General features: G+C 55.8%; 1 protein-coding gene across 1 annotated transcript in view; it reads left to right on the top strand.

The window, feature by feature from the left end:
- The window catches only part of LOC149436276 (solute carrier family 52, riboflavin transporter, member 2-like), a 67,077-nt gene that overhangs the window by 18,907 nt on the left and 34,328 nt on the right, over positions 1–13,842 (top strand). Inside the window, exons 2-5 of the mRNA XM_089661779.1 lie at positions 922–996; positions 2,243–2,362; positions 7,665–7,758; positions 10,649–10,782. Of these exons, the coding sequence (XP_089517905.1) occupies positions 7,727–7,758; positions 10,649–10,782 (166 nt within the window). The 5' untranslated portion in view covers positions 922–996; positions 2,243–2,362; positions 7,665–7,726. The remainder of the gene's footprint in view (positions 1–921; positions 997–2,242; positions 2,363–7,664; positions 7,759–10,648; positions 10,783–13,842) is intronic.

A 13,842-nucleotide genomic window follows, 5' to 3' on the forward strand; every position in this document is an offset into this window, starting at 1 on the left:
TATGGAGGGGATTGGAATACCTGAATCACATGATATGGAGGGGATTGGAATACCTGAATCACATGATATGGAGGGGATTGGAACACCTGAATCACATGATATGGAGAGGATTGGAATACCTGAATCACATGATGTGGAGAGGATTGGAATACCTGAATCACATGATGTGGAGAGGATTGGAATACCTGAATCACATGATGTGGAGGGGATTGGAACACCTGAATCACATGATGTGGAGGGGATTGGAACACCTGAATCACATGATGTGGAGGGATTGCAGCACTTGAATCACATGATTGGGAGGGGATTGGAATACCTGAATCACATGATATGGAGGGGATTGGGACACTGGAATCACATGATATGGAGGGGATTGGGACACCGGAATCACATGATATGGAGGGGATTGGATCACCTGAATCACATGATATGGAGGGGATTGGAACACCTGAATCACATGATTGGGAGGGGATTGGAACACCTGAATCACATAACATGGAGGGGATTGGAACACCGGAATCACATGACATGGAGGGGATTGGGACACCTGAATCACATGATATGGAGGGGATTGGGACATCGGAATCACATGATATGGAGGGGATTGGAACACCTGAATCACATGATATGGAGGGGATTGGAATACCTGAATCACATGATATGGAGGGGATTGGAACACCTGAATCACATGATTTGGGGGGATTGGGACACCTGAATCACATGATTTGGGGGGATTGGGACACCTGAATCACATGATTTGGGGGGCGAGGACAATACTTTGGGAAATATAGTGTGTGTAATATATATAATCAGATCACTTCCAGCCATTGTCCTGATCTCACTTCCTGCCTGTACTCACCCCACAGGGGGCTTCCTTGTCCCCTCCTCCCTGTAACCTTCCACTGTCTTCTCCCTGTGCAGAGTCTCCATATTGCTGCAGAGGGAAGAACACTGAGCCAGGACTCCCGGACTGCACCTCCTGCACCTCTCAGCCAGGTAAGTGTGATATGGAAATTGCAGACTCCGCCTCCTGCACCTCTCTGCCAGGTAAGTGTAATGGGGAATTGGCAGACTCCGCCTCCTGCACCTCTCAGCCAGGTAAGTGTAATGAGGGGATTAGCAGACTCCGCCTCCTGCACCTCTCAGCCAGGTAAGTGTAATGAGGGGATTAGCAGACTCCGCCTCCTGCACCTCTCAGCCAGGTAAGTGTGATATGGAAATTGCAGACTCCGCCTCCTGCACCTCTCTGCCAGGTAAGTGTAATGGGGAATTGGCAGACTCCGCCTCCTGCACCTCTCAGCCAGGTAAGTGTAATGGGGAATTGGCAGACTCCGCCTCCTGCACCTCTCAGCCAGGTAAGTGTAATGAGGGGATTAGCAGACTCCACCTCCTGCACCTCTCAGCCAGGTAAGTGTAATGGATTGGCAGACTCCGCCTCCTGCACCTCTCAGCCAGGTAAGTGTAATGGATTGGCAGACTCCGCCCCCTGCACCTCTCAGCCAGGTAAGTGTAATGGGGGATTGGCAGACTCCGCCTCCTGCACCTCTCAGCCAGGTAAGTGTGATAGGAAATTGCAGACTCCGCCTCCTTCACCTCTCAGCCAGGTAAGTGTAATGGGAAATTGGCAGACTCCGCCCCCTGCGCCTGTCAGCCAGGTAAGTGTAATGAGGGATTGGCAGAGATTAGTGAAGCCAGGGGATCAGAATGACAGCCAGGTCACTAGTGTATTCCGGAGGGGGTCAGGTTTCTCCGATCGTCTTGCAGGGGGTGGCATGCACATAGCTGGCAGGAGACGTGGCTGACCTGGTCCTTCATCCCCCTCCATCCTCTGATAGCAGAGAGGCCGCAGTGGCGGGTGTCAGGGTGTCACCCCCCCCCCCATATCAGGGTGGGGACACCTCACACCTCTCCCGGCGCCTCCTGCTGTCTCGTAATTCATTTATTGTCTCGTTAAACTTGCTCGCGGCTCGGCAGTAAATTCCGGAGAACGGGTCCGCCTGTCAGGTGACTCCTCTAGGGTACAGGTGAGCTCCTCCATTCTGCCTGGACCCCCAGTACACTGCCCGGAGGATGGGGGGGATGAGGGGGGATGAGGGTAAAGCTGTGACAGCTCAGTGCGGATGCTGGGGGTTGTAGTTGGGGAGTATCAGGGCCGTGGGAGGCGCGGAGTTAATGAGTGCGATTTGTGTAATTATGTTATCAGCTGATTATTCTCCGTGAACTTTGTGTCCATTTCCTGCAGATCGCATGGCGAAGGGATGAGCGTCACCCCACTCAGCGCCTACTGACCCCCCACCCAGCACCTACTGACCCCCCGCACAGCGCCCACTGACCCCCCACACAGCGCCTACTGACCCCGCAGGTAAGAGACACCCTGCACTGGGAGTAGCACCCCCCCCCCTCCCCCATCCTTATCTGTGTCACCCTGCAAATTGAGGAGCGCACCCCCTCGGGGTCACCCCCTGCCCTTGTGCTGGATGAAGTAGGCCCACCCACTCTGTTCCTTTGTTAGAAGGAGCAGACCCCCCCCCCCCCCCGTGCTGGAAGGAGTAGCCCTCCCTCTGTCCCTGTGCTGGAAGGAGTAGATCTCCCTCTGTCCCTGTGCTGGAAGGAGTAGACCCCCCCCCCCCCCCGTGCTGGAAGGAGTAGACCTCCCTCTGTCCCTGTGCTGGAAGGAGTAGACCCCCCCCTTCCCTGTGCTGGAAGGAGTAGACCTCCCTCTGTCCCTGTGCTGGAAGGAGTGGACCTCCCTCTGTCCCTGTGCTGGAAGGAGTGGATCTCCCTCTGTCCCTGTGCTGGAAGGAGTAGACCTCCCTCTGTCCCTGTGCTGGAAGGAGTAGACCCCCCCCTTCCCTGTGCTGGAAGGAGTAGACCCCCCCCTTCCCTGTGCTGGAAGGAGTAGACCTCCCTCTGTCCCTGTGCTGGAAGGAGTAGACCTCCCACTGTCCCTGTGCTGGAAGGAGTAGCCCTCCCTCTGTCCCTGTGCTGGAAGGAGTAGACCTCCCTCTGTCCCTGTGCTGGAAGGAGCAGACCTCCCTCTGTCCCTGTGCTGGAAGGAGCAGACCTCCCTCTGTCCCTGTGCTGGAAGGAGTAGACCTCCCTCTGTCCCTGTGCTGGAAGGAGTAGACCTCCCTCTGTCCCTGTGCTGGAAGGAGTAGACCTCTCTCTGTCCCTGTGCTGGAAGGAGTAGACCTCCCTCTGTCCCTGTGCTGGAAGGAGTAGACCCCCCCCCCCTGTGCTGGAAGGAGTAGACCTCCCTCTGTCCCTGTGCTGGAAGGAGTAGACCCCCCCCCTGTGCTGGAAGGAGTAGACCTCCCTCTGTCCCTGTGCTGGAAGGAGTAGACCCCCCCCCTTCCCTGTGCTGGAAGGAGTAGACCTCCCTCTGTCCCTGTGCTGGAAGCAGTGGACCTCCCTCTGTCCCTGTGCTGGAAGGAGTAGACCTCCCTCTGTCCCTGTGCTGGAAGGAGTAGACCTCCCTCTGTCCCTGTGCTGGAAGGAGTAGACCTCCCTATGTCCCTGTGCTGGAAGGAGTAGACCTCCCTCTGTCCCTGTCCTGGAAGGAGTAGACCCCCCCCCCCCTGTGCTGGAAGGAGTAGACCTCCCTCTGTCCCTGTGCTGGAAGGAGCAGACCTCCCTCTGTCCCCGTGCTTGAAGGAGCAGACCTCCCTCTGTCCCTGTGCTGGAAGGAGTAGACCTCCCTCTGTCCCCGTGCTGGAAGGAGTAGACCTCCCTCTGTCCCTGTGCTGGAAGGAGTAGACCTCCCTCTGTCCCTGTGCTGGAAGGAGTAGACCTCCCTCTGTCCCTGTGCTGGAAGGAGTAGACCTCCCTCTGTCCCTGTGCTGGAAGGAGCAGACCCCCCCCCCCCACTGTTCTGGAAGGAGTAGACCTCCCTCTGTCCCTGTGCTGGAAGGAGCAGACCTCCCTCTGTCCCTGTGCTGGAAGGAGTAGACCTCCCTCTGTCCCTGTGCTGGAAGGAGCAGACCTCCCCCTGTCCCTGGGCTGGAAGGAGTAGACCTCCCTCTGTCCCTGTGCTGGAAGGAGTAGCCCTCTCTCTGTCCCTGTGCTGGAAGGAGCAGACCTCCCTCTGTCCCTGTGCTGGAAGGAGCAGACCTCCCTCTGTCCCTGTGCTGGAAGGAGCAGACCTCCCTCTGTCCCTGTGCTGGAAGGAGCAGACCTCCCTCTGTCCCTGTGATGGAAGGAGCAACCCCCCCCCCCCTGTGCTGGAAGGAGTAGACCTCCCTCTGTCCCTGTGCTGGAAGGAGTAGACCTCCCTCTGTCCCCGTGCTGGAAGGAGTAGACCTCCCTCTGTCCCTGTGCTGGAAGGAGCAGACCTCCCTCTGTCCCTGTGATGGAAGGAGCAACCCCCCCCCCCCTGTGCTGGAAGGAGTAGACCTCCCTCTGTCCCTGTGCTGGAAGGAGTAGACCTCCCTCTGTCCCTGTGCTGGAAGGAGTAGACCTCCCTCTGTCCCTGTGCTGGAAGGAGTAGACCTCCCTCTGTCCCTGTGCTGGAAGGAGCAGACCTCCCTCTGTCCCTGTGCTGGAAGGAGCAAACCCCCCCCCCCCCCCCTGTGCTGGAAGGAGCAAACCCCCCTCTGTCCCTGTGCTGGAAGGAGCAGACCTCCCTCTGTCCCTGTGCTGGAAGGTGCAAACCCCCCCCCCCCCTGTGCTGGAAGGAGTAGACCTCCCTCTGTCCCTGTGCTGGAAGGAGTAGACCTCCCTCTGTCCCTGTGCTGGAAGGAGTAGACCTCCCTCTGTCCCTGTGCTGGAAGGAGTAGACCTCCCTCTGTCCCTGTGCTGGAAGGAGTAGACCTCCCTCTGTCCCTGTGCTGGAAGGAGTAGACCTCCCTCTGTCCCTGTGCTGGAAGGAGTAGACCTCCCTCTGTCCCTGTGCTGGAAGGAGCAGACCTCCCTCTGTCCCTGTGCTGGAAGGAGTAGACCTCTCTCTGTCCCTGTGCTGGAAGGAGCAGACCTCCCTCTGTCCCTGTGCTGGAAGGTGCAAACCCCCCCCCCCTGTGCTGGAAGGAGTAGACCTCCCTCTGTCCCTGTGCTGGAAGGAGTAGACCTCCCTCTGTCCCTGTGCTGGAAGGAGCAGACCTCCCTCTGTCCCTGTGCTGGAAGGAGCAACCCCCCCCCCTGTGCTGGAAGGAGCAAACCCCCCTCTGTCCCTGTGCTGGAAGGAGCAGACCTCCCTTTGTCCCTGTGCTGGAAGGAGTAGACCTCCCTCTGTCCCTGTGCTGGAAGGAGTAGACCTCTCTCTGTCCCTGTGCTGGAAGGAGTAGACCTCCCTCTGTCCCTGTGCTGGAAGGAGCAGACCTCCCTCTGTCCCTGTGCTGGAAGGAGTAGACCTCTCTCTGTCCCTGTGCTGGAAGGAGCAGACCTCCCTCTGTCCCTGTGCTGGAAGGAGCAGACCTCCCTCTGTCCCTGTGCTGGAAGGTGCAAACCCCCCCCCCTGTGCTGGAAGGAGTAGACCTCCCTCTGTCCCTGTGCTGGAAGGAGTAGACCTCCCTCTGTCCCTGTGCTGGAAGGAGTAGACCTCCCTCTGTCCCTGTGCTGGAAGGAGTAGACCTCCCTCTGTCCCTGTGCTGGAAGGAGCAGACCTCCCTCTGTCCCTGTGCTGGAAGGTGCAAACCCCCCCCCCCCCCCCCCCTGTGCTGGAAGAAGTAGACCTCCCTCTGTCCCTGTGCTGGAAGGAGTAGACCTCCCTCTGTCCCTGTGCTGGAAGGAGTAGACCTCCCTCTGTCCCTGTGCTGGAAGGAGTAGACCTCCCTCTGTCCCTGTGCTGGAAGGAGCAGACCTCCCTCTGTCCCTGTGCTGGAAGGAGTAGACCTCCCTCTGTCCCTGTGCTGGAAGGAGCAGACCCCCCCTCTGTGCTGGAAGGAGAAGACCTCTATGGAGGCTTTGCAGACATTTCGAAGTGCCAAGAAAGCGACACGGGGGATCATTTTTGAAGCAAAGCAAACCCAACGTGTGAACAGGACTGTAAGGTCACCATTTTATTTAGTGGAAGGGCTTTGATTGGCTTTCAGAGTGCTTAATAAAAGTATGTCCAATGCCACATCTTGAAGCCCTAAATCCATCGCAAGTCTTCCTGGCAATGAGGAGGCACCCACACTTGTCAAACTTGGAGAACGTCTGTTGGCCTTTGTGGCCATCTAGTCCCATCACTACAAAGACTGGCGGACCTTCACATAGCTCTGATGTAGCTGCTTTCTCAAGGGGTCAAAGCCATTGTCATGCAAGTCAATAGAAACCTGTTCACCAAAGCCAGAGGGGACACTTGCACCACAATGCGTCTCACGATGCTCAGCAACTTCCATTCCATTCTGCCTGGAATCTCTCAGGTTGGTAATTGCTTTCCTCATCTAGGAGACCTTCTGGCGCTCTCAGACATCAGGGAAGCCCACCAGCATGTCCCCATCTTCCCTGAACATCAACATTACCCGTGGCCGTTCAGCATTACCAGTTTGCTTCCCTACCGATTGGTCAATGTTGCTTTGCTCTCAGGTCATCCCCTCAGTAGGATATCTGCACAACCTTCTTTCCAGGGAACAGTTGGCATAGCCAACAGACTGTCCAGAGCCTACAGAGCTTTGGGCAGATCATGAATCTCCAGAAACCAGCACTGGAACATCCTATCACTTAGAGTATCTGGACATTTTCCTTCCATAGGACCAACTCCGGACTCTCTGCTCCCATGTTTGCACTCAGCAGTCATGGAGCCAACCAACCTTCCTCTTTTTCATGAGGGTTTTTGGCTTGGTGGTGGCCTCCCAATTGCCCAGTTTTCTACTAGACTGTTGCAACTCTGGACTGCCATATTTGCCTGACCCATAAAACCAAGGCTTGCCCCGGCCTGGTGGATCGTGTTGGAGTCTGGAAAATCTATCGTCCCATTGGTCTGGTAGGTTTTCTGTATGGATGCCAGCCTGTTGGGCTGGGGAGAAGTCCTCAATTCTCAATGCCAGGAACTTGATCGCCGGAAGAAGCTCATCTCCGAGTCAGTATTGTGGAACTCAAGAGGACTTTGTTATCTCTTCAACATTGGACCCCTTGACTGTGAGGCCACCTGACCAGTCTACAGTTGAACAATGCCACGGCAGTGACTTGCGTCAACCATGATGGAGGACATAGAAGCCTCGCTGCTCATAGAGAAGATTCATTCTTTTGTTCGCATTCCTTACATTTCACCAGATGGACATTCAGGCCTCAGCTGGTGCTGGATTTGGTCACAAGGTTCTTCAGGTGACTGTAGACCCACCTCTGTTACCTGTTGGTTATCATGGACTTGTTAGCTTTTTGTTTGCTCTGCTGCCCACCCATGAGTTGGACTGCGTTTGGATGTCCCAGTGTTCCGGAATACTCATCCTGTGTCCCCTGCTTTTTTTTTGGGGTGCACGAGCGGACCTCCACTTTTGACCCACTTTTCTACTCCTTATGACCAATTACTGTCTGTTATTACAAACTGAGCGTTTCTTGGGGTGGGATGCTCAGTACTGTATTGTTCCTTCAATTTCCTGAAGGCAGCAGCATCATCCACTCAGCCTGCCCCCCTAATGTACCCCAACAAAAGGATTGTATGAAAGTCGAGAAGCTTCTTGTTTTGGGAAGGAATATTCTTCTGGAATGTAATTGTATTCCTGTGTTGTTCTTTTATCCTCCTTCAGACATTAATGCCCCATCCGGGGTTCCCACCAGAGACAGACGTCTGCCACCACCAGATCATTGAATGACAAGAGGTTGGCAAAGAATCCGAAGCAGGTGAGGAGACATCTGTGTGGGGTTCAATATATGTGGGCGTGGCTTATGTTTTTAGGAGGGTATAGTTTGGGGGGTGTATAGATTTGGATCGGGCTGTATGGGGGGTGTATAGATTTGGATCGGGCTGTATGGGGGGTGTATAGATTTGGATCGGGCTGTATGGGGGTGTATGGATTCGGATCGGGGTGTATGGGGGGTGTATGGATTCAGATCGGGCTGTATGGGGGGTGTATAGATTTGGATCGGGCTGTATGGGGGGTGTATGGATTCGAATCGGGCTGTATGGGGGGGTGTATGGATTCGGATCGGGCTGTATGGGGGTGTATGGATTCGGATCGGGGTGTATGGGGGGTGTATGGATTCAGATCGGGCTGTATGGGGGGTGTATAGATTTGGATCGGGCTGTATGGGGGGTGTATAGATTTGGATCGGGCTGTATGGGGGTGTATGGATTCGGATCGGGGTGTATGGGGGGTGTATGGATTCAGATCGGGCTGTATGGGGGGTGTATAGATTTGGATCGGGCTGTATGGGGGGTGTATGGATTCGGATCGGGCTGTATGGGGGGTGTATGGATTCGGATCGGGCTGTATGGGGGGTGTATGGATTCGGAACGGGCTGTATGGGGGGTGTATAGATTCGGATCGGGCTGTATGGGGGGTGTATAGATTCGGATCGGGCTGTATGGGGGGTGTATAGATTTGGATCGGGCTGTATGGGGGGTGTATAGATTCGGATCGGGCTGTATGGGGGGTGTATAGATTCGGATCGGGCTGTATGGGTGGTGTATAGATTCAGATCGGGCTGTTTGGGGGGTGTATAGATTCGGATCGGGCTGTATGGGGGGGTGTATAGATTCGGATCGGGCTGTATGGGGGGTGTATAGATTCGGATCGGGCTGTATGGGGGGTGTATAGATTCTGATCGGGCTGTATGGGGGGTGTATAGATTTGTATCGGGCTGTATGGGGGGGTGTATAGATTCGGATCGGGCTGTATGGGGGGTGTATAGTTTCGGATCGGGCTGTATGGGGGGTGTATAGATTCGGATCGGGCTGTATGGGGGGTGTATAGTTTCGGATCGGGCTGTATGGGGGGTGTATAGATTCGGATCGGGCTGTATGGGGGGTGTATAGATTCGGATCGGGCTGTATGGGGGGTGTATAGATTCGGATCGGGCTGTATGGGGGGTGTATAGATTCGGATCGGGCTGTATGGGGGGTGTATAGTTTCGGATCGGGCTGTATGGGGGGTGTATAGATTCGGATCGGGCTGTATGGGGGGTGTATAGATTCGGATCGGGCTGTATGGGGGGTGTATAGATTCGGATCGGGCTGTATGGGGGGTGTATAGATTCGGATCGGGCTGTATGGGGGGTGTATAGATTCGGATCGGGCTGTATGGGGGGTGTATAGATTCGGATCGGGCTGTATGGGGGGTGTATAGATTCGGATCGGGCTGTATGGGGGGTGTATAGATTCGAATCGGGCTGTATGGGGGGTGTATAGATTCGGGTCGGGCTGTATGGGGGGTGTATAGATTCGGATCGGGCTGTATGGGGGGTGTATAGATTTGGATCGGGCTGTATGGGGGGTGTATAGATTCGGATCGGGCTGTATGGGGGGTGTATAGATTTGGATCGGGCTGTATGGGGGGTGTATAGATTTGGATCGGGCTGTATGGGGGGTGTATGGATTCGGATCGGGCTGTATGGGGGGTGTATAGATTTGGATCGGGCTGTATGGGGGGTGTATAGATTTGGATCGGGCTGTATGGGGGGTGTATAGATTCGGGTCGGGCTGTATGGGGGGTGTATAGATTCGGATCGGGCTGTATGGGGGGTGTATAGATTCGTATCGGGCTGTATGGGGGGTGTATAGATTCGGATCGGGCTGTATGGGGGGTGTATAGATTCGGATCGGGCTGTATGGGGGGTGTATAGATTTGGATCGGGCTGTATGGGGGGTGTATAGATTCGGGTCGGGCTGTATGGGGGGTGTATAGATTCGGATCGGGCTGTATGGGGGGTGTATAGATTCGTATCGGGCTGTATGGGGGGTGTATAGATTCGGATCGGGCTGTATGGGGGGTGTATAGATTCGGATCGGGCTGTATGGGGGGTGTATAGATTTGGATCGGGCTGTATGAAGGGTGTATAGATTCGGATCGGGCTGTATGGGGGGTGTATAGATTCGGATCGGGCTGTATGGGGGGTGTATAGATTCGGATCGGGCTGTATGGGGGGTGTATAGATTCGTATCGGGCTGTATGGGGGGTGTATAGATTCGGATCGGGCTGTATGGGGGGTGTATAGATTCGGATCGGGCTGTATGGGGGGTGTATAGATTTGGATCGGGCTGTATGGGGGGTGTATAGATTCGGGTCGGGCTGTATGGGGGGTGTATAGATTCGGATCGGGCTGTATGGGGGGTGTATAGATTCGGATCGGGCTGTATGGGGGGTGTATAGATTCGGATCGGGCTGTATGGGGGGTGTATAGATTTGGATCGGGCTGTATGGGGGGTGTATAGATTCGGATCGGGCTGTATGGGGGGTGTATAGATTTGGATCGGGCTGTATGGGGGGTGTATAGATTCGGATCGGGCTGTATGGGGGGTGTATAGATTCGGATCGGGCTGTATGGGGGGTGTATAGATTTGGATCGGGCTGTATGGGGGGTGTATAGATTCGGATCGGGCTGTATGGGGGGTGTATAGATTTGGATCGGGCTGTATGGGGGGGTGTATAGATTCGGATCGGGCTGTATGGGGGGTGTATAGATTTGAGCCTTGTGAGTTGATGCATCTAGATGGAGTTCAGAGGCTGACTGCAGGATTTGGGTTCTGGGTGCGTCCATTCTCTAAGCCTCACTAATTCACACCTTTTCCCAGGACTGGAGACATGGAGGTGACCGGCCGCGCCCTTCTCACACATGTCCTCGTGGCCCTATTCGGAATGGGCTCCTGGGTGTCTGTGAACTCCTTGTGGGTGGAGCTTCCTGTCGTTGTGAAGGAGCTTCCTGAAGGTGAGCGATATTATCTGCATCTTGTTCCTGTGCATGAATACCGGGGCAGGCCGGGGGTTGGGGTACAGGGGGACGGCATTTCGGGTGGAGTCTGAGGTAGGGGGTGTGGTCGGGGGAGGGGCTGAGGTTGGGGTACAGGAGGACGGCATATTGGGTGGAGTCTGAGGTAGGGGGTGTGGTCGGGGGAGGGGCTGAGGTTGGGGTACAGTCAGAGGAGGAAGCCGGGGTACAGGAGGACGGCATATTGGGTGGAGTCTGAGGTAGGGGGTGTGGTCAGGGGAGGGGCTGAGGTTGGGGTACAGTCAGAGGAGGAAGCCGGGGTACAGGAGGAGGGCATATTGGGTGGAGTCTGAGGTAGGGGGTGTGGTCGGGGGAGGGGCTGAGGTTGGGGTACAGTCAGAGGAGGAAGCCGGGGTACAGGAGGACGGCATATTGGGTGGAGTCTGGTGTGCAGAGATGACACTGGACGACACTGGGGGGTACAGAGATTACACTGGAAGGCACTGGGGGGGTACAGAGATGACACTGGAAGACGCTGGGGGGTACAGAGATGACACTGGAAGACACTGTGGGGTACAGAGATGACACTGGAAGGCACTGGGGGGTACAGAGATGACACTGGAAGACACTGGGGGGTACAGAGATGACACTGGAAGGCACTGGGGGGTACAGAGATGACACTGGAAGGCACTGGGGGGTACAGAGATGACACTGGAAGACACTGGGGGGTACAGAGATGACACTGGAAGACACTGGGGGGGTACAGAGATGACACTGGAAGACACTGGGGGGTACAGAGATGACACTGGAAGACACTGGGGGGTACAGAGATGACACTGGAAGGCACTGGGGGGTACAGAGATGACACTGGAAGGCACTGGGGGGTACAGAGATGACACTGGAAGGCACTGGGGGGTACAGAGATGACACTGGAAGACACTGGGGGGGTACAGAGATGACACTGGAAGACACTGGGGGGTACAGAGATGACACTGGAAGACACTGGGGGGTACAGAGATGACACTGGAAGGCACTGGGGGGTACAGAGATGACACTGGAAGGCACTGGGGAGTACAGAGATGACACTGGAAGACACTGGGGGGTACAGAGATGACACTGGAAGGCACTGGGGGGTACAGAGATGACACTGGAAGACACTGGGGGGTACAGAGATGACACTGGAAGGCACTGGGGGGTACAGAGATGACAGTGGGGGGTACAGAGATGACACTGGAAGGCACTGGGGGGTACAGAGATGACACTGGAAGGCACTGGGGAGTACAGAGATGACACTGGAAGACACTGGGGGGTACAGAGATGACACTGGAAGGCACTGGGTGGTACAGAGATGACACTGGAAGACACTGGGGGGGGTACAGAGATGACACTGGAAGACACTGGGGGGTACAGAGATGACACTGGGGGGTACAGAGATGACACTGGAAGACACTGGGGGGTACAGAGATGACATTGGAAGGCACTGGGGGGTACAGAGATGACACTGGAAGACACTGGGGGGTACAGAGATGACACTGGGGGGTACAGAGATGACACTGGAAGACACTGGGGGGTACAGAGATGACATTGGAAGGCACTGGGGGGTACAGAGATGACACTGGAAGACACTGGGGGGTACAGAGATGACACTGGAAGGCACTGGGGGGTACAAAGATGACACTGGAAGACACTGGGGGGTACAGAGATGACACTGGAAGGCACTGGGGGGTACAGAGATGACACTGGAAGGCACTGGGGGGGTACAGAGATGACACTGGAAGGCACTGGGGGGTACAGAAATGACACTGGAAGACACTGGGGGGTACAGAGATGACACTGGAAGGCACTGGGGGGGTACAGAGATGACACTGGAAGGCACTGGGGGGTACAGAGGTGACACTGGAAGGCACTGGGGGGTACAGAGATGACACTGGAAGACACTGGGGGGTACAGAGAGGACACTGGAAGACACTGGGGGGTACAGAGGTGACACTGGAAGGCACTGGGGGGTACAGAGATGACACTGGAAGACACTGGGGGGTACAGAGATGACACTGGAAAACACTGGGGGGTACAGAGAGGACACTGGAAGACACTGGGGGGGGGGGGGGGGGTACAGAGATGACACTGGAAGGCACTGGGGGGTACAGAGATGACACTGGAAGACACTGGGGGGTACAGAGATGACACTGGAAGACACTGGGGGGTACAGAGAGGACACTGGAAGACACTGGGGGGGTACAGAGGTGACACTGGAAGACACTGGGGGGTACAGAGATGACACTGGAAGACACTGGGGGGGGTACAGAGATGACACTGGAAGACACTGGGGGGGGTACAGGGATGACACTGGAAGACACTGGGGGGTACAGAGATGACACTGGAAGGCACTGGGGGGTACAGAGATGACACTGGAAGGCACTGGGGGGTACAGAGATGACACTGGAAGACACTGGGGGGTACAGAGATGACACTGGAAGGCACTGGGGGGTACAGAGATGACAGTGGGGGGTACAGAGATGACACTGGAAGGCACTGGGGGGTACAGAGATGACACTGGAAGGCACTGGGGAGTACAGAGATGACACTGGAAGACACTGGGGGGTACAGAGATGACACTGGAAGGCACTGGGGGGTACAGAGATGACACTGGAAGACACTGGGGGGGGGTACAGAGATGACACTGGAAGACACTGGGGGGTACAGAGATGACACTGGGGGGTACAGAGATGACACTGGAAGACACTGGGGGGTACAGAGATGACATTGGAAGGCACTGGGGGGTACAGAGATGACACTGGAAGACACTGGGGGGTACAGAGATGACACTGGGGGGTACAGAGATGACACTGGAAGACACTGGGGGGTACAGAGATGACATTGGAAGGCACTGGGGGGTACAGAGATGACACTGGAAGACACTGGGGGGTACAGAGATGACACTGGAAGGCACTGGGGGGTACAAAGATGACACTGGAAGACACTGGGGGGTACAGAGATGACACTGGAAGGCACTGGGGGGTACAGAGATGACACTGGAAGGCACTGGGGGGGTACAGAGAT

Source organism: Staurois parvus, unplaced genomic scaffold, assembly GCF_062004578.1.
Source record: "Staurois parvus isolate SC_StPar_1 unplaced genomic scaffold, SC_StPar_1.0 ptg001383l, whole genome shotgun sequence".
Taxonomy (NCBI): domain Eukaryota; kingdom Metazoa; phylum Chordata; class Amphibia; order Anura; family Ranidae; genus Staurois; species Staurois parvus.